The sequence below is a fragment of the Spermophilus citellus genome (genome assembly GCF_964194105.1).
Source record: "Spermophilus citellus genome assembly, chromosome: 18".
In the NCBI taxonomy this organism is placed as follows: domain Eukaryota; kingdom Metazoa; phylum Chordata; class Mammalia; order Rodentia; family Sciuridae; genus Spermophilus; species Spermophilus citellus.
In genome coordinates this window covers 17,112,508-17,135,310 of record NC_138200.1, presented here as the reverse complement: position 1 = coordinate 17,135,310, position 22,803 = coordinate 17,112,508, and the positions used below count along the sequence as shown (strand labels likewise).

General features: G+C 37.1%; 1 protein-coding gene and 1 long non-coding RNA gene across 3 annotated transcripts; one reads left to right on the top strand and one right to left on the bottom strand.

The window, feature by feature from the left end:
• Window positions 1-284: 284 nt before the first annotated feature.
• ZNF567 (zinc finger protein 567) lies at window positions 285-18,597 on the bottom strand. 2 transcript variants are annotated; one of them, XM_081273262.1, is made up of 6 exons: window positions 15,572-18,597; window positions 14,239-14,333; window positions 13,280-13,368; window positions 5,826-5,952; window positions 5,474-5,560; window positions 285-2,593 (listed from the first exon to the last, which is right to left on the bottom strand). In XM_081273262.1, the coding sequence occupies exons 3-6, from the start codon at window positions 13,286-13,288 to the stop codon at window positions 876-878; spliced, it is 1,941 nt and encodes a 646-aa protein (XP_081129388.1). In that variant the 5' UTR covers window positions 13,289-13,368; window positions 14,239-14,333; window positions 15,572-18,597; the 3' UTR covers window positions 285-875. The 2 variants fall into 2 exon arrangements, with proteins under 2 accessions (XP_081129388.1, XP_081129387.1); XM_081273261.1 differs by lacking the exon at window positions 15,572-18,597 and adding an exon at window positions 15,378-15,565.
• On the top strand, window positions 7,043-15,353 carry LOC308637139. Its single transcript, XR_014019560.1, has 4 exons — window positions 7,043-7,191; window positions 8,452-8,710; window positions 14,020-14,222; window positions 14,302-15,353. It is a non-coding gene; the product is annotated as an uncharacterized lncRNA (long non-coding RNA).
• Window positions 18,598-22,803: the final 4,206 nt, after the last annotated feature.

Sequence of the window (22,803 nt, the reverse complement as noted above, 5' to 3'; positions counted from 1 at the left end):
TTACTGCATTCACATAGATAAAACAGCCTCTCACAAGTATTAAATCATAAGGTTTCCTTTTAGCAAGAATTCCCTAGTTTGAATGACTGCTAAAGACCTTTCTACATTGACTATTGAGAATGGTCTGAAATGTTTAGCAATATCTCCCTTAACTGAAAAGACTTAAGATATTCTCCTGGACAGAAAAATTCCAGTCTTAGGTACAAAATCAACAGAAATACATGAATATACACCAAAGACATAAACAAGAATATTTATGGCAGTATTTTATTATAACAGAAAATTATAAAAATACAAATATCCGTCAACAGGATAAATAACAGTATATTATTAAAATGATATAGTATACAAAATAAAAAAGAACATACTACTACCACATGGGATATTATACAGATCTTTAAAATGTTCAGGGAAACAAAGAAGGACATGAATTCATGATATCTAAGTAAAACATATATAAATAAAGTTTAAAAGCATGCATAAACTAGTTTAATGAGGTTATAAGCCAGGAAAATGGTAATCATTTTTTTTTGTAGAAGTGGTAATACTTGGGGAAGTAAAAACTACTTTTTATTACATAGACTGCAAAAATAATTAGAATTCATATTTTTAAAAAATTTGTGATCAGTGCTGATACCATTTTGTAATTTGCTTCTACATGTACTATATTTTTAAATAACTGAAAATTAGTGTCAGAGCTACAACCTAATAACAATGATCATACCCATTTCATATGCTAGTAAACAGTAGTTTTGTGGTGTGGAACTTTAAAAACTTTGTGATTAAAATTACATCAACATGTTTAAGCATGCTTTTGTTTTTAAAACTAAAGGTTTACATTAACTTGGAAAGACTTCACAAAGAAACCACTTTATTTATTGCATTTCCATATTTTCTCCCTTATGTGTTCTCTGATGGACAATGAGGCTCCTCCTATAACTGAAGGACTTACCACACTCATTACAAACATAGGGTTTCTCGCCTGTGTGAGTTCTTTGATGTACAATAAGATTCGTCTTCTGGCGGAAGTACTTTCCACATTCATTACATTTATATGGTTTTTCTCCCGTGTGAGTTCTTTGATGATGAATGAGATAAGACTTCCTGCTAAAGGCTTTCCCGCACTGAGGACATTCATAGGATTTCTGCCCTGTGTGTATTTTTTGATGTACAGTCAGAGTTGCTTTCTGGCGAAAGGATTTCCCACATTCATTACAGATATAGGGTTTCTCTCCTGTATGAATTCTCTGGTGTAGATTGAGATTTGTCTTCTGACTGAATGATTTCCCACATTCATTACATTCATATGGTTTTTCTCCTGTGTGAGTTCTATGATGATCAATGAGGTATGATTTCATTCTAAAGGCTTTCCCACAGTGAGGACATTCATAAGATTTCTCCCCTGTATGTGTTCTTTGATGTGCTACTAGAGTTGTCTTCTGGCGGAAAGACTTTCCACATTCATTACAAATATAGGGTTTCTCCTCATTGTGAGTTTTCTCATGAAGAGCAAGGGTTGTCTTCTGAGAGAAGGATTTCCCACATTCATTACAAATATAAGGTTTCTCTCCTGTGTGAGTTCTCTGATGTACAGTAAGGTTTGCCTTCTGGTGAAAGGACTTTCCACATTCTTTACAAATATAAGGTTTCTCCCCCGTATGAATTCTCTGATGTAGAGAGAGTGTTACCTTCTGGCGGAAAGACTTTCCACAGTCATTACACTTATATGGTTTCTCTCCTGTGTGAGTTCTCTGATGACGAATGAGGTGTGACTTCAATCTGAAGGCGTTTCTACATTGTGGACATTCATATGACTTCTCCCCTGTATGTGTTCTCTGATGATCAGTGAGTGCTGTCTTTAGGCGGAAGGACTTACCACACTCATTACAAACAAAGGGTTTCTCTCCTGTGTGAGTTCTCTGATGATCAATAAGATAGGACTTCCTTCTGAATGCATTCCCACACTGATGGCATTGATAGGGTTTTTCCTCTGTGTGAATTCCCTGATGCAGAATCAATACTGACTTCCTGCAGAAGGATTTCCCACATTCAGTGCATGTATGTTTTTTTTCAATATTGTTTGCTCTTCTCTTTTTATTATATACAGGTAGGGTTTCCCCTCTATATACTCTATTATGTGTGACCAAGCCTCCCTTTTTAAGGAATGATTTCTCACACTCACTGTATCCAAATGACTGTGCTGGAGTTACCATCTTCTGATACTGCATAAGCACATCATTATGACGGAAGGTCCTGTCACTTTCATTATGGGATTTTACTTCAGGAGGAGCTGTTTCTTGCTTATTATTAAGGAGTGACCTCCCAAATCCATTGTACTCATTAATTCTCTTTCTTGCAGGACTTAGGTTACTGGTGATTAATCCTGAAATATTTTCCAAAATCTTCCCATGAGTGTCATAGTCAGGAGGTAGATTTTTTGAATCAACAGGTTTTTTGATTAGATTAAATGTCTTTTCATTTATACTGTTCTCCTTGACAAGTCTTTTGTGGTTAATGCACATAACTGATCTAGAATACTTATCTTGGTGTTCCTTGAATTTGATTAAAATGTCTTCAGCTTTCCAGTTTTCTTCTAAAAAAAATTAATAACAACTTGTGAATCTTCACACAGTTACTAGGGAAAGAGTCTACTGGGGTCTAATGTATTAGGAAATGAGATAGTAGGAAAAAACCAGGACAAATTACTCTCTGCCTGGGGATAGGAAGAAAAGAAAAGAAACATAGAATCTAAATAAAAACTCTGCTTCAGTGTGGGAAATAATGGGAAAAAATGAGCAATGAACACTATTATTACCTTTTACATCCTACAGAACTTCATGGACAAAGTAAAACAGAATGGTGGAAAGAGAGATTGAAAGAAAAATAGATTCACAGACAATTAAGTAAATCTACAAAGGCATTATACTTTAAGCAAGATGGATAAAAAAGTATTGGTAGAAATGTTTGTTCAGGGAAAATATTAAGAGAAGGATTATTTTTGCAAGACACAGATCACCTATACTTTAATACAGGCAATTAATGAAATAACTCTTGAACACCTAACATGTAATATAATCCAGTAAAGAATATTACAAAAGAAGATCATTTATTTGGGAGAAAAGAATTTTTAAGTGTAAACCATATACAATCAGACTTTAAATTATATGATAATATTCAAGAATTGTGTATGTGTATTTTTTTATTTTTGGTACCGGTAATTGAACTCAGGGACACTCAACCGCTGAGCCACATCCCCAGTCCTATTTTGTATTTTATTGACAAATAGGGTCTCACTGAGTTGCTAGTGCCTCGCTAAGTTGCTGAGGCTGGCTTTGAACTTGCAATCCTCCCGTCTCAGCCTCTCAAGATGCTGGGATTACAGGCGTGCCCCACTGTGCCTGGCTGTGCATGTGTACTTTAGTAAGTAGGTAGCAGAGGAATTCAGATAAGAGGAAGGCAGGTATGATGTGAAGTAATGAAGGAATAGTCAGTCTATGGAAAAGGAACAACATTTGGAAGGGAGAATATACAACACAATAAAAAGTACCTATGTGATGACAAATCCTTCATTTATGGAAAAATCTCAGGGCCCAGATTAAATGGAAATTGATTTTGTGTGTGTGTGTTGCTAGGGTTTGAACCCAGGGCACTCAATCCCTGAGCTGCAATCCCAAGCTCTTTTTATTTTTGTTTTGAAACAGGGTCTCCCTAAGTTGCTAAGGGCCTTGCTAAGTTTGCAGAGGCTGGCTTTGAATTTGCAATCATCCTGCCTCAGCCTCCTGAGCTCCTGGGATTATAGGCTGGAAACTGATTTTTAACCTTGGGCTTTATAAAGATTAGCAAGAATTCTGCAAGAAAGAAAAGCTGAAAAAAACTATATGAAAGCTTACTGAGGTAGTTTAAGAAAGATGAGAATTTTCTATTTTAACAAGTAATTGTATATCTTGTTAAGAGAGTAACAATATAAATTGAATGAATGAGACAAATATTATAACAAAGGCAACATACTTAATAATGAAGAGATGAAACATGGGTTTTCATTTTGCACATCAGTGAGAAATAAGAGTATAACAGAATGTTAATATATTTCACAGGCTGATAAATAATTGTGAACAGATCCAGAAGAAATGATGACAGAGATAGAAGACTTGCGCTGATATCATGGCAGGAATAAAGTAACTAAGAAATGATGGGAAAGAATTTAAGAGCTGAGATGTTTAATTTCTAACATGCTGTAACAAAACAGGTGAGAAGACACTACAATACTTTGGAGGGAGAAACATGCTGAGAAGCAGATGTCAGTGCCAGGTACAGAAAATGAACAGCTGAAGTTCTGAGAAAGGAAGGGGTTGTCATGATTTAAAGACAGAGCCCTTAAAGATAAATTTGAGAATGAAGACTAAGAGTACAGTATTCTTTTAAACATGTGTGACTCTTACATGTCAGGCACTGTTAGGGAGGACAGACACACTGGTGAAGAAAAGAGACCAAGTTGTAAAATAATCACTCAAGAAATTGGGATAAGAATGAGTTAGTGTTGTTTACCTAAACCAAGGGTTGACTTTAGGAATGATGATCAGTCATATAAAATGAACCACAACAGTTTAATGGAGAACAACTGTAACTAAGGAAAGCTGGAGCTGAGGCAAGTGAGTTTTAAAATTAACAGATCTGTAGTGAGAATGGGAACTAAGGCTTAGTGCAGGAAAGAAACCTGAGGTATTATGAAGGGGGGGGGGACGGTAAAGTAACTAAGACAACTTGAAAGAATTTTCTTAACAGATAGATTTATTTATTTATTTAGGTACTGGGATTTGAACCCAAGGATGCTAAATCAGTGAGGCACATCCACAGCCCTTTTTATTTTGAGGCAGGGTCTTGCTAAGTTGCTCAGGGCCTCACTATGTTACTAAGGCTGGCCTTGAACTTGCAATCCTCTTGCCTCAGCTTCCCAAACTCAGTGGGATTACAGTTATGCACCACCACACCCATCTCAAAGAACAGATTTAAGATTGCCCGAAAGAAATCTATCAAAATGGCAAGGACTGAAAATACTAGAAAGACAGATATAAACAAAAAAGTGCAAGAAGAAAAAAAGTTTACAGTATACTTTAAGTAGTGGCAAATATCTTTTGTAATACCAAGCAAACTAGGAAAAACCTATTTCGAAAGAGTCTGTTTTTTTGTTTTTGGTGGTTGTTGTTGGTTGTGTTTTTGAGATGAGTCTCACTATGTTGCCTGGGCTAAGCCTCAAACTCCTGGGTTCAAGTGATTCTCCTGCCTCAGGTTCCCATGCAGCTGGGACCACAGGTATGCAGTGCTGAGCTCAGCTCAGAAATCAGTTTTAAGTTTTGTAGGCATAAAGGTCATTTTGAAAGTTAGGAGTATCTTTTTATAACTTCCTAAGACATTCCAAAAGTACTCCCAACACCTTATTCCTTTAAAATTTACTTTCCACTTTTCATCTGCTTACCTAAGCAGGCATGACCTGCAAATGACATCCAGGGCTCTTCTCCTCGTTCTAATTTGAGGATCACATCAGGTTTGGTGATGTCACATCCTAATAAAGGAAAAGAAGACTTACATTGGTTAAGCTTCAGTAATTTTGAAAAATAAAGGTATATGTTCAGTATTTCAAAATTAAGATTCTCATTTGTGTAACAGTAAACTGAGAACCTTGCAACAGGTAAGGGAAGACACAATCATCCTTTCAGTGAACCAAAAAGAATTTATTACCTCTTTTCCCTGAAATTCAAGATTACACGCTTTATGTATTTTGAGATGAAATGTATGCTACAAACAGCTTCAAACAGAGTTTTTCTTACCCACAGAGATGAGATGGCAATAGTTTTCCAACATCACATCCATGTATAGAGTCTTCTGAGCAGAATCTAGGTGTTGCCACTCCTCCTGACTGAAATTCACAGTCACATCTTTGAATGACACTGATTCCTATAATGGTTTGAAATTGTGATCACAACAGATTAATTAAATACTGAAGCCTCCTTGGTCATTGTTTTTGTGGTATTCATATGAAAACTTGTAAAGAAAGACTATAATTTTTCTTGTTTTGTGATTTACATTGTAAGGAAACAGAACCCACTGAACTTATAAATGCATTGTAAAAACAATTACTGTTAAGCCAGTTTATATCCAAAACCTGTACTGGTTTATTGGGAGACCAAAACAAACAAACCATTGTTGCTGCTCAAGAGAAATTATAGCATCAAACAAAGAAAATTTTGTGACTAGGGACTGAAACAGAGCAAACTATAAATGCACATATTTATATGTATTTATAAATATGTTGAAATGAACCCTACTAATAACAAAAGTATTTTTTAAAAAAATAATGTATGTGTAAACACGAACCTGCAAGGTATTACAGATACAGCATAGAATTATATGTAATATGCAACGTATCACAAAAGTAGAACTACTTTTTCAGGTTTTATCAAGGAAAAATTTTCCCCCTTAACGATGAATGTTTTATGCAGGAAGAAAATGGTTCTAAGAAACTTTCATATTCAACAATAAAAAAAAGTAAACTGCTCAGGAAAACACTCTCAGATAGCAGTTATACAATCTGGACACAAATGTAATAAGCAACTAAAGGTAATAAGCAACTAAAGCAAAGTACAGGAAAACCACAAAAGCAGGCAGAAATTGGACAGCATATCCTTGAAGCAACAACAATGATAGGAGCTGTTAATTTTTTGACCTTTTCCTTGAAAATGCCCAAGACCCTGTAGCTCTCCAGGCAGAAAAGCACCACTTAGTTCCTCCATGATGACAGGACAGAATACAGGGCTGGCCAATGAGCTAGAAATTTAATTCTGCAAGAGGGAGAGCTCTAGAAGGATGAGACTCAATAACTGAGTATAAACTCTTCTAAATCCCTTGGCTAATAGTTAAATTCTGTATATGTTGGAGATATCAGAGTGCTTAGCAAAAATCAGAGAGAAAAAAACAGAAAAGAATCTTGAAAATCAGAAGTGTACCTAGTATATTTTAAGACTTCTGCTTTTTTGACTTGCATTATTCCACAACTTGAATAGATCACAGATCAAGCAGAAGAAAACTGGAGTTTTGTTGGATTGAGGTATCAGAGCTTAGGATTAACAAAGCAAAAAGAAGGATAGGGATGAAACCCTAGAAGCTAAGAGCACTGCAGAAAGTAAGTCCCATAATGTAAGTATACCTCACTAACTCCTTGAATGAGAGCTAAAGCATATGAACCCAAAAGAGATCCTCAAAACCAGGGTAAAAAGCAGAAGTAGAAGCTTAAAAACTAGGAGGACTGGCTGAGGTTGTGGCTCAGTGGTAGAACACTTGCCTTGCCTGCGTAAGGCACTGGGTTCAGTCCTCAGCACCACATTAAAAAAATAAATAAAACAAAAGATTGTGTCCATCTACAACTAAAAACAAACAAACAAACAAACAAACAAAAAAAAAACCCAGGAGGATATATCAGTCATTTCACATTGAGGGGAGGATATAGTTTGACTCCAAGCAAGTTAATTGCCTACTAGAAAACAAAGAAATAAACCAATAGTTTTCAGAAGAACCAATAGATATAATAGGATTCAGATTACTGTATTATTCTGATGTTCAATTTTCTAGCAACAATTACTAGCCATGCAAATTTAAAAAAAAGGAGTTGGAAAACATGGCCTATATTGAGCAAAATGATAATTATAGAAATAATTTCCTGGACTTCAAAACGGCTGTTATAAATGTGTTCAATGAGAAAATGAGAGGAATCCAAAATATGAACTATAAAAAGAGCAACAAATGAAAAGTCTAGAGCTGTTGAAAATAGCTTTGTAAATAAATCAACAGAAATAAGCAATCCAAATTAAAAAAAAAAAAAGATATGGAATAACAGAATTGCAAAGATCTGGAGGTCAATTTCAAAGTAATCCAACACAAATGGAATTGGAGTCTCAGGGGAGAGAAAAAGAAAAAGCATTAAAAAATTATTGGGGAAACACAAGACATACAAATGTAGTAAAAATCTTTAATTTATATATTTAAAATGCTTAATGAAACAAAAGAATAAACAGCAATGAAAATCATACTTCCAGATCCTATTACTAAAAGCAAAGCTAAAATTAATCCAAAATTCAATGTTCAGCAAATCTATTAAAAATGAAGGCAATATAAAGATATTTTCAGAGAAAACCTGAGAGAATTCATCACTTGCAGGTCTGCAACATCAAAATTACTAATAAAGGAATTTCTTTAGTGTGGGAGACCAACCTTGCATGTGACTGGCTCACACTCCCCAGCTGGGTGCTGAGGCCCTCAGTCACAGAAATGTGGCAGAGCTTTCCCCACCCTTCTTGGGTTCGAGGGTCAGTGTCTCTCGTGCATGGGTGTGTCTTGCTACAGCCCATGGTGAAGCTATGCTCACCTGTTCCTTTGTAATATAACCCTTGTCCTGTTTAGGATAGAATCTTCCATGGAAGTGCCTTGTGTGTGTCCCCTCCTCTTACTGTGCCCATGGGTGTGGCCTATCCAGGTGTCAGTCAACCTGCTGACAGTGGACATCATGAAGACAGACTCAGCCCCCTGAAACCTGACCCCTTGCCTCATTTGAATAGCTTCTCCTCAATAAAAGGGGTCAGCGCTGTACTCTCTCTCTTCCTGCGGACACTTAAGGTCAGAGGAGCAGTGAGGAGCCGTCACAGCAACCCCAAAGTAAAAGGTATTTGTGTCTCTTGTGTGGTTATTTTGCGCAGCCCAGTCAGCCCAGTTCAACTGGAGTAAACCCTGAGCCTTTTAGTCGTGAGAACAGAAACCCGGCACTTTAGTTGAAGGTAAAAGCACTGGTTAATTATGATGAGAAATGTTGTATATAAAAGACTACCTTTTTCCACTATTTTAGCATACAAACAGCCACAGAAAATATTGTGTTTTCTTTCTTTCCTTTCTGTCCCCTCCCCTCCCCTCCCTTCCTTTTCTTCCTTCCTATTTTTACTTTGAGACTGGGTTTTGCTAAGTTGCTGAGGCTGGCCTTGAACTTGTAATCGTCCTGCTTCAGTCTTCAGAGTAGTTTACAGGCAAGTGCCACCACACTCAACTTTGATAATGTTATATTTCAGTAAAACTTACTTATGGATGCTGAAATTTGAATTTTATGGTATTTTTGTATGTTGGAAATATTTTTCTTTTGAATTTTTCCAAACATAAAAACTATTCTTAAGGTCTGGGCATGCAGCTCAGTGATAGAATATTTGTCAATCATGTGTAAGGCCTTGGTTTAATACCCAGCAGAGCCAAAAACAAAAAACAAAAAAACAAGCAAAAAGCAAACAAACAAAAAAGAATAAAAAAAAAAAATCTCAGGCAGCTGTTTCATTTGTGGGATGTAGACCCTTTTAGACTAAACATTTGATTATCATGTATTACAAACATAAATATCACATACATGGCATATAAACCAAAAATGTGAGTCAGTAAATAAAACTGAAATGTTGCAAGATTGATGTATTTTATCTTAAATAACTTAATATTAATTTAAGTAAACCTTGATAAGTTAAAGATTGCATATTGCAATGTTAAAGTAACCATAAAAAAATGCAGCTATAACTGAAGTGCCAATAAATGACTTAAAATTAATTACAACAATGGATTTGATACAAAATACAACAGGATGTAGGAATAGATCACCAAAAGCCAATTAGAAGGAACTATATGCATATTACTAAGTGAAAGAAGCCAATCCGAAAAGGTTACTTAACATATGATTCCAATGCCAAGACTTTCCAGAAAAGGCAAATTTTTGGAGTGGTTGCCAGGGGTCAGAAAGGAGAAAGGATAAATATTTCTTTATTTTTTATTTTTTCTGCAGTACTGGGGATTGAACCCAGGGCTCCTACATACCAGGTACACCCCAACCCAAGATGAATATTTTATTTTAGAAAATTAACATATATATGAATTAAATATTACAGTGAACTTCCTAAATCCTCAAAAGGCATTTGACAATATTGTATACTAACTCTACAATACAACAGTAAAAAAACTACCAGAAGAAAAATGAAAGAACCACTGTGACAGATTTTTCAAATACCAAAAGAATAAAAGACTATAACTGAAAAACTTTATGCCAGTAAAGTTTATAACTTATATAAAATGGACAAATTTCTAGAGAGACACAAAACCACAAAAGCTCAGTGAATTAAAAAAAAAGTGATAACCTCTATAGCCTTAATTCTATTACAGAACTAAACTACTAGTTTAACATATTCTCATAAGGAAATAGAAATCTCCAGATTCAGATGGCTTCACTGGTGAATTCTAACATTTGAGAAAGATATAATACCAATTCTATACATATTATTTTAGAAAATAAGAAAATACTTCCCAACCCATTTTATGAGGCAGGATTAACCTGGTATTAAACAGAAAAACTATAGACCAAATCCTGAATGAACCACAGATAAAACAACCCCCCCCAAAAAAAGCTACTTTAACAATGAATTAGCAAATTCATCAAGCAATATATGCAAAAGTATTATATTATAATCAAGTGTAGTTTATCCTCGCACAACTAAGTTTACATCTCAAAATCAATGAATAGCCAGGCATGGTGGCACATGCTTATAATCCCAGCTATTTGGGAAGCTGAGGCAGGAGGTTCACAAGCTTGAGCCCAGTCTTAGCAATTTAGTGAGACCCTGCCTAAAAAGAAAAAATATAAAGGGCTGGGGATATAGCTCAACGGGGATGTGGTTCAGCAGTAGTGTGCCCCCAGGTTCATTGCCGGCAAAAAAACAAAACAAAAAAAAAAAAATCATTGAATGTTATAGAAATATAGTTATAGAAAAAAAAAACAACAGATGTAGGAAACTTAGACAAAATTCAGCAACATTCATGATTAAAAAAAAAAAAAACATCAGCTAACTTCTTCAATCAAATTGTAAAAGAAAATGAAAAACTAATAAGGGAGAAGCTCATATAGCTTGCCTATCATGCAGAAGGCCCCGGGATTCAATTCCCAGAACTACAAAAAGAAACAAACACAAAAATAAAAACAAATGTGTATGCACGTGCCCCCCCCCCACCAACTGAAAAAAAATAAAAAACCCTATAGAATTACTATCACTACTTAAAGTAGTGCCTGAATAAAGACTGAATACTTTTCACCTATGTCAGACACAAGGCAAAAATGTCTGTTCTTGGGCTGGGGTTGTAGCCCAGTGGTAGAGTGCTTGCCCAGTACTTGCGAGGTACTTGGGTTGATCCTCAGCACCACATTAAAAAAATAAAATGAATAAAACAAAGGCATTGTGTTCATCTATGACTAAAAATATTTTTTAAAAAGTTTGTTCTTCCAACTTCTATTCAACATTGCACTGAAAGTTCTAGACAATATAATAAGGCAAGAAAGAAATTTAAAAATTACTAGAATAAGTGGATTTAGAATGGTTGCAGGTCAATATATCCACCCCACAAATTAACAGCAATAATAAAATACTAGCAATAATAAAATAGAAAGTTGAAATAAAAACAAATATCATTGATACTAACATTTAAAAAAGAAATATCTAAGGAGTAATATAAAAAATTTGCAAGACTGATACACTGAAAACAACAAATAATTACTGAGATAATTTTTTTCCCTTTCTTTCCTTCCTTCCTTTTTTGTGCCAGGGATGGAATACAGGGCCTTTTGCAATCATGTTAGGCATCTGTTCTACCACTGAGCCATATTCCCTGCTACTCAAGAGAATTTAAAGATGATCTAAATAGAAAGAGATGTATATCATATAAATGAATTAGAAAACTGTATTATCATTAATGATTATTTGTTCTTGAATTTAAACTATTGAACATTTTAATATTTTCCTCTCTCTAAATGTGTTAAGCATAAAATGGGAAGTTATTGGTACGAGTTTGCCTATTTATTGCCTGTTCTGGAAATAGTGTTGACAGTTATACAACAGTGCTAATATACTGAAAGGGACCAAATTACCCACTTAAAAATAATTAAAATGTAAATTTTATGTTTTATATATTTTAAAACACTAAGAAGTTAAATGAAAAAGCACAATAAATAAAAAGATGTGCAAGCAAGCACTGTGGGGGGCACTTGGGGAACTGAAAAAGCAACAAAGATGTTAAATGGGAAATGAGAGACACCCAAATAAAAAAAATGGTATCATTGGGGAAGGAGGGAACTGTGGTATAAGGAACAGGATTTGCCATGAAATGGTTTTGCAGTAGGAGACATTTAAATCATATCAGCTATATTAGCAGGTGGGTAGAGGCTGGGGCCATAAGCAGTTTGGAAAAACATAAATGACAGGATGGGCAGGGAGGATAATAAGATAACTCAAACATGTGCATGAAGTATCTGTGGAACATGCAGGTATTGTGTAGCTGGATGATGGATATAAAGGTTGGATTCTCAGGACAGAAGTGTAAAACTTATTTAAGCTTCATTAAAATAATATGGTTCATTATGAATTGGGAACAATAAACGAAAGAGAAATAAATTAACATATAATCTGGAGAATATCAGTATTTAAGAAAGGTCAAGACATAAAGGCAAATTCTCTGAATGAAACAGGAAAGATTAGTGTCTTCGAAACCAAAAGCAGAATAGTTTAAGAGTCATACACCTAGTTCAGTTGATGGTTTATGCATTTACATTTATTTCATTCTATATTCAAATACAAAATTAGAAGAAATTTTAAAATAGGAATAAATCTATAACATCAGTATTCTAGAAATGGTGTTATTATAAGGCCATAGGTTTTTCCTTCTGTATTAAAGGATTTACAAGATAAACAAGATTCTCAGTTCTTTGTACAAGTTGCCAATCATCTCTATCCTCAAAGCCTCAGGACATGACTTCTTGCCACTTACTGATACCACTCAGTCAATTTTAAATCCATCTTTACTCAGATCTGTGAATGTGACAAAGGTTTTATTTTCTTTTTAAAATCTATATAAGGGGCTGGGGCTTTAGCTCAGTGGTAGAGTGCTTTCTTCACACAAGTAAGGCACTGGGTTCGATCCTCATCACCACATAAAAATAAATACATAAAGATATTGTGTTCATCTACAACTAAAAAAAATTAAAATCTATATTCTCATTAATTCAAGCAAATGCACTTCTGTCCCTGTATATCTTCTGGGAGAAGACTGAGAAAGGAGGAAATGGGGACCAGTTTTCTAAGAGAGAAGACTGGTGGGACAATTTAGGACAAGAAATATCTTTTGAAATAACAATAACAAAAGTTTCAGAAAGGAACCATCACCTCACCTGAGCCATGATTTTGAGATCTGCAAGAGAAGACCAGTCTTTCCTTTGCACTCCTCTTTAGAAAACAGACAATTTCTAAAACAGCAAAGCTAAGACAGGGGAGAAAAAAAAAGCCACATGAGACTACACATGCCTAACAGTTCTCTATACTTACAAATCAATTAAAACTGTTTCCATTTTTGGGCCCTTGTCCACTCTGCACATCCAACATAAATATAAGGAAGAGAATGGTAACTTAGAAATCTTTCTGCCTCAGTCTCAGAGGACATTCCAAAGATGGTGAGTGAAACAAAATTCTGAGTCCTTCATTCTAAAATAGGATTTTCTAAAGCTGCTGACGGTAAGGTTTGATACCATTAATTTAACTTGTACCTCAAGAGTCTGGAGAAGCTGAGAGGAATGTGTCTTTAAGAGATTAAATTATGGGCTGGGGATATGGCTCAAGTAGTAGTGTGCTCGCCTGGCATGCGTGAGGCACTGGGTTCGATCTTCAGCACCACTTAAAAATAAAATATATTGTGTCCACCTAAAGCTAAAAAATAAAAAAAAGAGATTAAATTATTTTTAGAATACTTTTCTAGGGGGAAAAAAAGTGGGTGCTTCCCCTTCATAACAAACAAGGGTCTCCCACATTCTGATGCCATTAGAAACCAAAGTGGTGAGAGAATTCTTGGCAAAATGTGCATGTTTCCAGGATTTGTAAGGGCAAATAACTGAGATGGACAAAATTCTCAACTTAGCACTAGATGCGAATTATACGGATGGAGGCTGCCTGGGTTGTCCTGCATCCTTTGCAAGAGGACTAACTAGACAAACAGGATCCACCAGAGCAGGTGGGCCATTGCATGTCCAAAGGAAGCACCAAAGGAGCAGCTGGAGAAGAGGCTGTGCCCATGAGAGACAACTGTATCTGGAGGTTTTCAGAAGCAGGTTCTCTCAAAAGGTAAAAGATGACTTACGCTAAATTATAGTAGTATCAGTCATGTTGGCTTCATCTTGTCTCTGACTTTTTTCTTTCCCAGGTCCCAATCCATTGGAGCTGGAGTCTATTCACCTACAGGGAATAAAGCAGAGACAAAATAGAGGTTCGGGAATTAGAGAATAAAACCTGATCTTGAACCCTTTCACGCTGCACACCACTTCCATCCAGTGGAAGAAAAGTTTTTGCTTTTGAAACAAGTTTGAAGTTTGATTTTTAGTTCATTTAGCTAAGTGACTACTGTGAAATTGATCTTGTGTGTAGATGTTTGACAGATTTTATTTTTTATTAAGAATATCTAAAGTAATTCTTGAACCTTCCAGGAATTCATAGGAAAGGAAAACAAAATTCAGCCAAATAGAAATTTTGAAAGTGACAGTTATGGGAGAAAAGTTTTTCCTTCTGTTTTGTTTTTTTTAAAGAGTGTGTTTCCAATGATAGAACACCATTCGTCACCTGTCAATAGGGGGTTTCCTAATATACTATCCTATCTGAAACTTATTTTATCTCCTCTCCATTTTTAAAAATCTCTACTTATTTTACTTGTCTAATTGCCAGTGTTAAAAAAAAAAAAAAAAAGCAAAACAGCCAGTATTCGGAGAATCTAAACAATGCATAGCTAGTCAGTACCCGGTTTCTCAAGCACTCCATCTTAGTCACACAATAAGCCACATTCATAGTCACCGTGGGTTCTGTACACAAAATACTTCAGAAATTAGACGTATTACCCACTGCACACTCATCATCTCCTAGGCCTCCCCCTGTCATGTGCGGTCTCGGAGCCATAACATACTTCTATACAAAGTAACAAAATTTCTCTCACAATCCCTTCACTGTCTCCTCTGCAAAGTAACAGTTTGAAACACAATCGACTCGCACCTAATTTAAAACTTAGACACGCAGAGACCCTATCACTTTCATAAATAATCGGTTGCATATCACGCATTGTAACACACCCTCCTCGTCCCTTGCCCACAAGAATAGGCACCAAAAACCCACAAACTGAATGCCAGTTGTGTGCCAAGATGCGTTCCACGCGTTGGGACTTCCTAGTGGAGAGGGGAGGAATTAAAAAAAAAAAAAAAAAGGCAGACAGAAATCTGCCCCCACAGAGCTCACACCAGCCTCGGGCAACCGGTTCCCCTCCTGTCTTCTCTGGGCCTGGACTCTCGCATTCCTCCTCGGTCTCCTCAGTACAGGTCCCTTTTCCCTCCTTCCTCTCCCCACCGGAGCTCCCACCTCCCTTCTCGGCCCGCCAAACGGTCCCCAACATCACCCGCCCCCTCGGCACCCAGAGGACCCAAGAGCCTCACCTTCGGCCACCGGCCAAGAGTCTGCGCCTGCGTATTGCTGGGCGCTGTTTCCCAGCGGTCTCGGCAGCGCGTTCCTCTGGGCCTCAGACTAAGCGCGCCTTCTCGACATCCGGGCTTTTCCAGTCTTGAACTACATTTCCCATAGACCTTCGGGGCCGCTTTCAAACTTTAATCGCAGGCTCCTCTTCGGAGTCTAATAGTTGCCTGGCACAGAGTGGTGACCTGGTCTAGGTGAAGGAGACTCTCGGGTTGAGGAAGCCAGGAGCTCCCTGGGCGCGAAGAGATATGTGCCTGGAGTTCATGCCTGTGTACCAGGGTGTGTGTGCGTTTCCGAAAGGAGGGTGGTGGAATGAGGGGTTGACAGGTGCGTGATTGTGCTCCTGTCTATCTGCTCAGACGAGGGACCTTTTGGGTGACTGTTTTTAGCTGTAATGTGGGGTGTGTGACACTGGGATTTAAGACCATCCATCATATGACAGAGCTGCTGTGACCTACTGTGATAGTGACTGACAACTTCTTTTCTGCAGTTCTAGGTTTAATTTTTGGACAAAGGAATTTGTTGAAGGAACATGTCTGAGTTGATGTTTGTGCCAGTGAAAAATAAGAGTCAGATATGTGAGTGGTAGAATACAGGTTGCAAACACAAATCTCTTTTTGGAATGAAACTTTTAAGGTTGGAAGTGTATCTTAGGCAGAGTTTTATCAAGACATGATGAAGAGAGCCTAGGAATAGGATTCCTTCCTCTGAGGATCTCCCTTGTTCTACTGAAGACAAGTTTCATGTTTTAGAACCACACCATTCCAGGAGCTCTCTCCCCAGGAAACTGGTGTAAATTTAGAGAATGTTTCCAGTTCAGGATACCAGTGGCATTGGCCTTTCCTTTGGATACTAAGAGGTGTTTGCAGTACTCCAACATCTCTCTTTCATCTGCATGTGTGTAGAAGACAATGGGAGTTTGTGTAATGGTGAAGAATCTCTTCAAATATAGCTAGTCTGGGCGCTCCTTACCCTTCCTTTTGCTTTCCCCTCTTTCCTTGAGGTTCTCTAAGAGCTCCAAAGAAAGAGAAACATTACCAAAGATATCTGGTAGAAGTGACACTATGAGACTTCAGAAACAATGCCTCAGGAGGTCTTGCAGCTTTTGCCCTTGTCTTCTTCCTGCCCTGAGTCCCATTACTGTGAGGCCAAGAACAGCTTGAAAATAAATGATCATTTGCAAAGTGAGGTCCATTTGACAGCAACAACTGCCCAATATCCCAGGGAGACCATCTTGGACCATCCAACTTCCTCCAAGCCAATGACTGCTATCACATGAGTAAGATCAGCAGAACCACTAAGGCATGCCACGCCCAAACTGCCAACCCCCAGAATAATGAGATCATTGTTTTAAACCACAATCTTCAGATGTGGTTACATAGCAATAGATAATGGAAACAGGTGTTTAACTTTCCAGACTTTTTTCTCTTACTTACATTGATAGAATTGTATTATTCAACCTGTTTTGTAAAGTGATTTCTCTTCTGATGTTATATCTTGAAAATATTCCATATCCTTAACTATTTTCCAGAATTTCACATTTTAGTATTTTATGACATGGAGATCTGGTAATTTATTTAACCAATAGCTTTCCTGAGAAACGTCTTGCTGACTCTCAAGTCTTGCCCATCTTTACATTCCCTTCCAGGTCCTTATGGGCAATGGGCACCTGTCATTTCAGGAGGATGCAGACTCAGGAAAGTGGTATAGACTTCTCCTAGGTGAAATATGAGTCACTTCATTTGTAGGAATTTGTTCAAGGTGTGATTACAGGACCTATATATTTCACTTTAGCTGGGTCTCCTTGATTGCAGTGCTCTTTTCCCCTTTCTAATTCAAATTCTGTATTACTTTCTTCACTGTGACTCGTTAAGGAAACTTAAGAGTGCATAGCTAATTTTCTGATGGATTAATTTAAGATTCCTAGAACTGGAATTTCTAAAGTGTTATTTCTAAGGTGTCATCATTGCCATCTATTAGAATATTTTCTCAACTTCCTTTCTGCCTGATGATTAAGGGAATGGTATCAGTTTTTGCATAGCCATATCAGGCCTAAATTCTATTTGTTCTCCTTATTAGTACTAACAATAAGGTTTATCTAAGGCTTATTATTACTTCATTAATTATCTATTTTCAAGCCATCTATTTTCCTTATCTATTTTCCTTGTTGGAGCAAGACTGGTGGAGAGGTGGTTAATAGGATAAATGAAAGCAACTCATAAAAGGAATCCACTGCGAATAAAGTGTTAGGTTTCTAGATTTAGGATCATTAAGATAGTATTTGATTTGTTACTCCAAAATGTCTCTGAAGAAAGTTTGGGCCTTTGAAGCAGAATTCAAACTGCTTCAATACTATACTCCATGTTTCATACACATATCTCCTTTTATTGCTTTTTCTGCTTTCAAGGAGCAGCAACATTTCTCATTGTAAAATGAGAAAATTTAGAGAGTGCAGAAAAGCTTAAAATAAGGTTCACCTGGAAACAGTTTCTTTGAAGATTTTGTGTGTGTGTGTGTGAAATTACTTACCTGTTTCTCTGTGATGAGCACCTGGAGGTAGGCATATAGGATTTTTTTTTTTTTGTCACAACAGTGTACTTTAAGAATTTGCAACTTTCCCATTTTCTGTTTGTTTTTGTGGTGCTGGGGATTGAATCCATGGTCTTATGTATGCCAGGCAAACACTTACCAACTAAGCTATAGCCCCAGCCCAACTTTCCCATTTTTAATAAGAGTTTTGTATAACAGAGAACACAAATCTTAAAATCATAGCTTGATGATTTTTTTTAAAGAACTTGACCTTTATTTTATTTGTTATTTATTTTTATGTGATGCTGAGAATCAAACCAGTGCCTCACAGGTGCCAGGCAAGTGCTCTATCACTGAGTTACAACCCCAACCCCTGCTTGATGTTTCTTTTCTTTTTTTTTTTTTTTAAATAAACCTATTCAATCAATATTAGATAAAGACATAGAAATAAAGGGTCCTTCCTGACTCTTAACAATCAATACACCTCAAAGTTAACTATTTCTTTGACCTCCATCAAAATAGTTTAGTTTTGTCTGGTTTTGAACTCCATATGAATAGGGCACTTAGGTTGTTTCCACTTTGGGGCTTTTATGAGTAAAATCATAGTCATTCTAGTGGATATGAAGTGCTACCCTGTAGATTTATTTTGCCTTTCCTTTATAACTAATGAGGCCCTAAACATCAATTTGAATGGATTGGAAAAATTGCAGTTTGAGTCCAAAGGCCGTCTGTTGACACAATTTTTCTTGCCCAGGAGAGGTTAGTCTTTGTTTTATTAAGGACTTCAATTGACTGAATGAGGCCTACCTACAATATGGAAGGTAATCTGCATTATACAATGTCCATCAATTTAAATGTTAATTTCATCCAAAAAAAATGCCACTACAGAAACATCTAGAATGATGTTTGACCAATATCTGAGCAATGTGGCTCAGCCAAGTCGATATACAACATTAACCACCACAAATCCTTTTTTATGAACTTGGCACCCATAATTATCTTCCAAAACCATACTTAATCCCTGAATACAGAAAGTAATGAAGTCATAAGCAATGTCACATTTCTGCTTAATGTAATAAAATTATCCTGTATACAACCAAGAATTTACTAACCACTTTCCAGAAGAGAATGTAAAGTCTGGGTGTTATTTACCTTTCATTTTGATATCCAAGAACTTATAAATGTAAAGTTTTTTTTTTAAGAGAGAGAGAGACAGAGACAGAGAGAATTTTTTTTATTATTTATTTTTTAGTTTTCGGCGGACACAACATCTTTGTTTGTATGTGGTGCTGAGGATGGAACCCGGGCCGCACGCATGCCAGGCAAGCGCGGTACCGCTTGAGCCACATCTCCAGCCCCTAAAGTTAATATTTAAATATTATGATACAAAGTCAATAATACATCTTATGTTACATGGTAAAGTGATGAGAAGAAAAATAAAGCTTTGTTGTACACACACATATTCATAACAAAATAAGAAAGAAATAATCATGACAATTACAGTTCCTGTTTTCATAACTGGTTACCCGGTTGCAGCAGGCCTTTATAACTACCATCACTACCCATTATTTCCTTTCCCCTCAGCTAGTCATGATTCTTTATGTGGCACAGTGACCTCAACCTTCATTCTTGGTATATATGGGAGCTCTGATAGCTTTTCAATGTAAGGAACTCAAATCCATATTCATAATGTCTATTTCAGTAAGAAAACGATGCTGCTTCTCTATAATGAGAGTAGTCCATGTATTTGTATTTGTCACTAGGGAATGGTGCCATCTTAGGGATTCAATTTTGATCTCTGCTGCTTCAGACTAAGCACTCAGAAGCAGTGGCTGTAGCCAGGTGGGCCTTGCTGATACTGATTAGCCTAGCATAACTTTTATCATTGCCATCATGGTCAATTTGTTCATGAGACAAGTGGATGGTGGAAGGGGGTGGCTGGGGAAGAGGCTGGCTGGTATCTACACTATAGGTCATCCTCTTGATTATTAAATCCTTTTCTGCTGAGTTCACAATTTGTGTTCATTCACATAAGACACAAATATCTTTGTATTTTTCACCCACTCAGAGATCTATACCTCTCCCTCAGACTACCTTGTCACATTTTCCAATCATGTTCCTTCCAAGTCCCTGACCACCTAGCCAAAGCACTGGGCACAGTGCCTGAATCTGGATGTAATCTTATATCTGGCCATTTCTTTTTCAAAGAAAAACCACCATCCAGGTACACTGTTTAAAGTACTGGCCACAGGAAGGATTTTCCTTTACCACTATCCTTCAGGGATGTCCCAGAAAGGGATTATAATGCTGTAACTCTCTACTTTGAGAAGGTACCTGCCTGTAGAGCAAAACCAGCCAAAAATGGGCCAAAGTCTTCTCTTCCCCTGTTAACTGATTATAAAAAATCATGAGGCCATGGGTATAAGCTAGGAAAGAGAAAGTAATGTTGCAGGAGTGGGGACCATGGGTATTCTGGCAAATTCTTCATGTAACTTCCTTCTGTCTTCAATTCCTACTCAGCTCTGATCACATATATACCACTTCTGTTTAATGGTAGAATGCTGCTGTGCAGGCCTAACTATAGGGGTGAGTCAGAAAACACCCAGTTCATAATGAGCAATGCAGATTGCATAATAACTTGGTCCATGGTTAATTAATGTTCAGCAGTAGGCCAAAGCTATTTCTCAAAAGGAAAGTAGTTACCTAGAGGATGAAAGGGCTTTGCTCCAAAATCCTAAGGATCTGTGCTATGATTGCTCTATGAGTACCTATTAAAGACTCCAAATAGCATTCCTATCTGCCACTGATGGATCACACAGCCCAGGTGGCAGAGCAGCTTGCACAGCAGATTGGATCTGTTGCAAAGCTTTCACTTGTTCTGGGCCCTATTCAAAACTTGCAGCTTTTCTGTTATATGCACTTGTATGAATGCTTTGCTTGTCATAACTTTGAATAGATAACAGTGTATCTATTCCAAAGGAGGTACTTATATACCCAATACACAAATACAGAATCAGGAATAGAAAGGTTATAAAACTGCCTAAGTTCCTAAAACCAGAGAATTGACAGGTTGTTTGATGTGATCTCTTTCATATCAATCCTTGATATTGGCAGTTTTGTATGGTTATGGATCGTGTACTTAAAAATGTCAAATATTTCAACTGTAGAACTAAAATGTTTCATATTTCAACTAAATTTATAACTTTCTAAAAAATCAGCTTATGATGGTTGCGGGAGACCAACCTTGCACGTGACTGGGTCACACTCCCCATCTGGGTGCTGAGGCACTCAGTCACAGAAATGCGGCAGAGCTTTCCCCACCCTTCTTGGGTTTGAGGGTCGGTATCTCGTGCATGGGTGTGTCTTGCTACAGCCCCATGGGTGAAGCTATGTTCACCTGTTCCTTTGTAATATAACCCCTTGCCCTGTTTAGGATAGAATCTTCCATGGAAGTGTTTTGTGTGTGTCCCCTTCTCTTACTGTGCCCTTGGATTTGGCCTACCCAGGTGTCAGTCAACCTGCTGACAGTGGACATCAAGAAGATAGACTCAGCCCCTGAAACCTGACCCCTTGCCTCATTTGAATACCTTCTCCTCAATAAAAGGGGTCAGCGCGTGCACTTGCTCGATCTCTTCCTGCAGACCCTTAAGGTCAGAGGAGCCGTCACAGCGACCCCAAAGAAAAAGGTATTTGTGTCTCGTGTGGTTATTTTGTGCAGCCCAGTTAGCCCAATTCAACTGGAGTGACCCCTGAGCCTTTTAGTCTGGAGAACAGAAACCCAGCAGATGGGGACTTCATTTTTTTAAAACTAATTATTGTATTTAACTCACTGCACCACACTTTGACAGTATGTCTTCTACATTTCAATATTCTAATTTTTACCATTTACGGAAATTCTATTTTTACCTTACGGAAATGGGCAATATAAAGAATGTTTGATTTTAATACTGGAAACACATGAACAGTACATAAATGTATAAAATCCACTTCCCCAAAAGACAGTTTAATCTCTTAAGAAATAAAATAAAAGAATGTACAGATGTACTAATTAAATCCAAAGAAGCCTACTTGGCATTATACCTCATTTTTGTTTGTAGAAGGGCCAGATGCAATAACATATCTTCACCTTAGAACTGATATCTCAACATGCCCCATATTACAGGACCCCTAGAAATATCATTAAAACAGAAATCCCCTGAATTCTTTGTCAGTGCATATCACTTGCACTGTTTTGCAAGTGTCTTACCAACAAAGTCTATAGTAGTTGCTACTTCTTGTTCACCAGGCCCAATGAGCATAATGTCATCAATATAATGGATGTACACAGCAAGCACCAGAGGATACGTTAACGTCCTCTACATCTGGTACAACAGCTGCAATTGGAGTTACTGATTACGCTTATGATAAACTACTGTTACTCTGAATGATCCATCTGCTTTCCAAACAAACAAGCCAAACAAGCAAGTTGAATTAGGGGATATGATGGAAGTCACTACCCTTACATCTTGAAATGATGATGCTAATTTCTGCAATCCCTCCAGGATTGAGAGGATGATATTGCTTTTACTTTACTATTCTTCTAGGTAAAGATAGTTTCACATATCTTTCACTTGGCCTTTGCCCTATACTCCTGAGAATCAATGTGGGGATTCTGCCAGTTACCAAG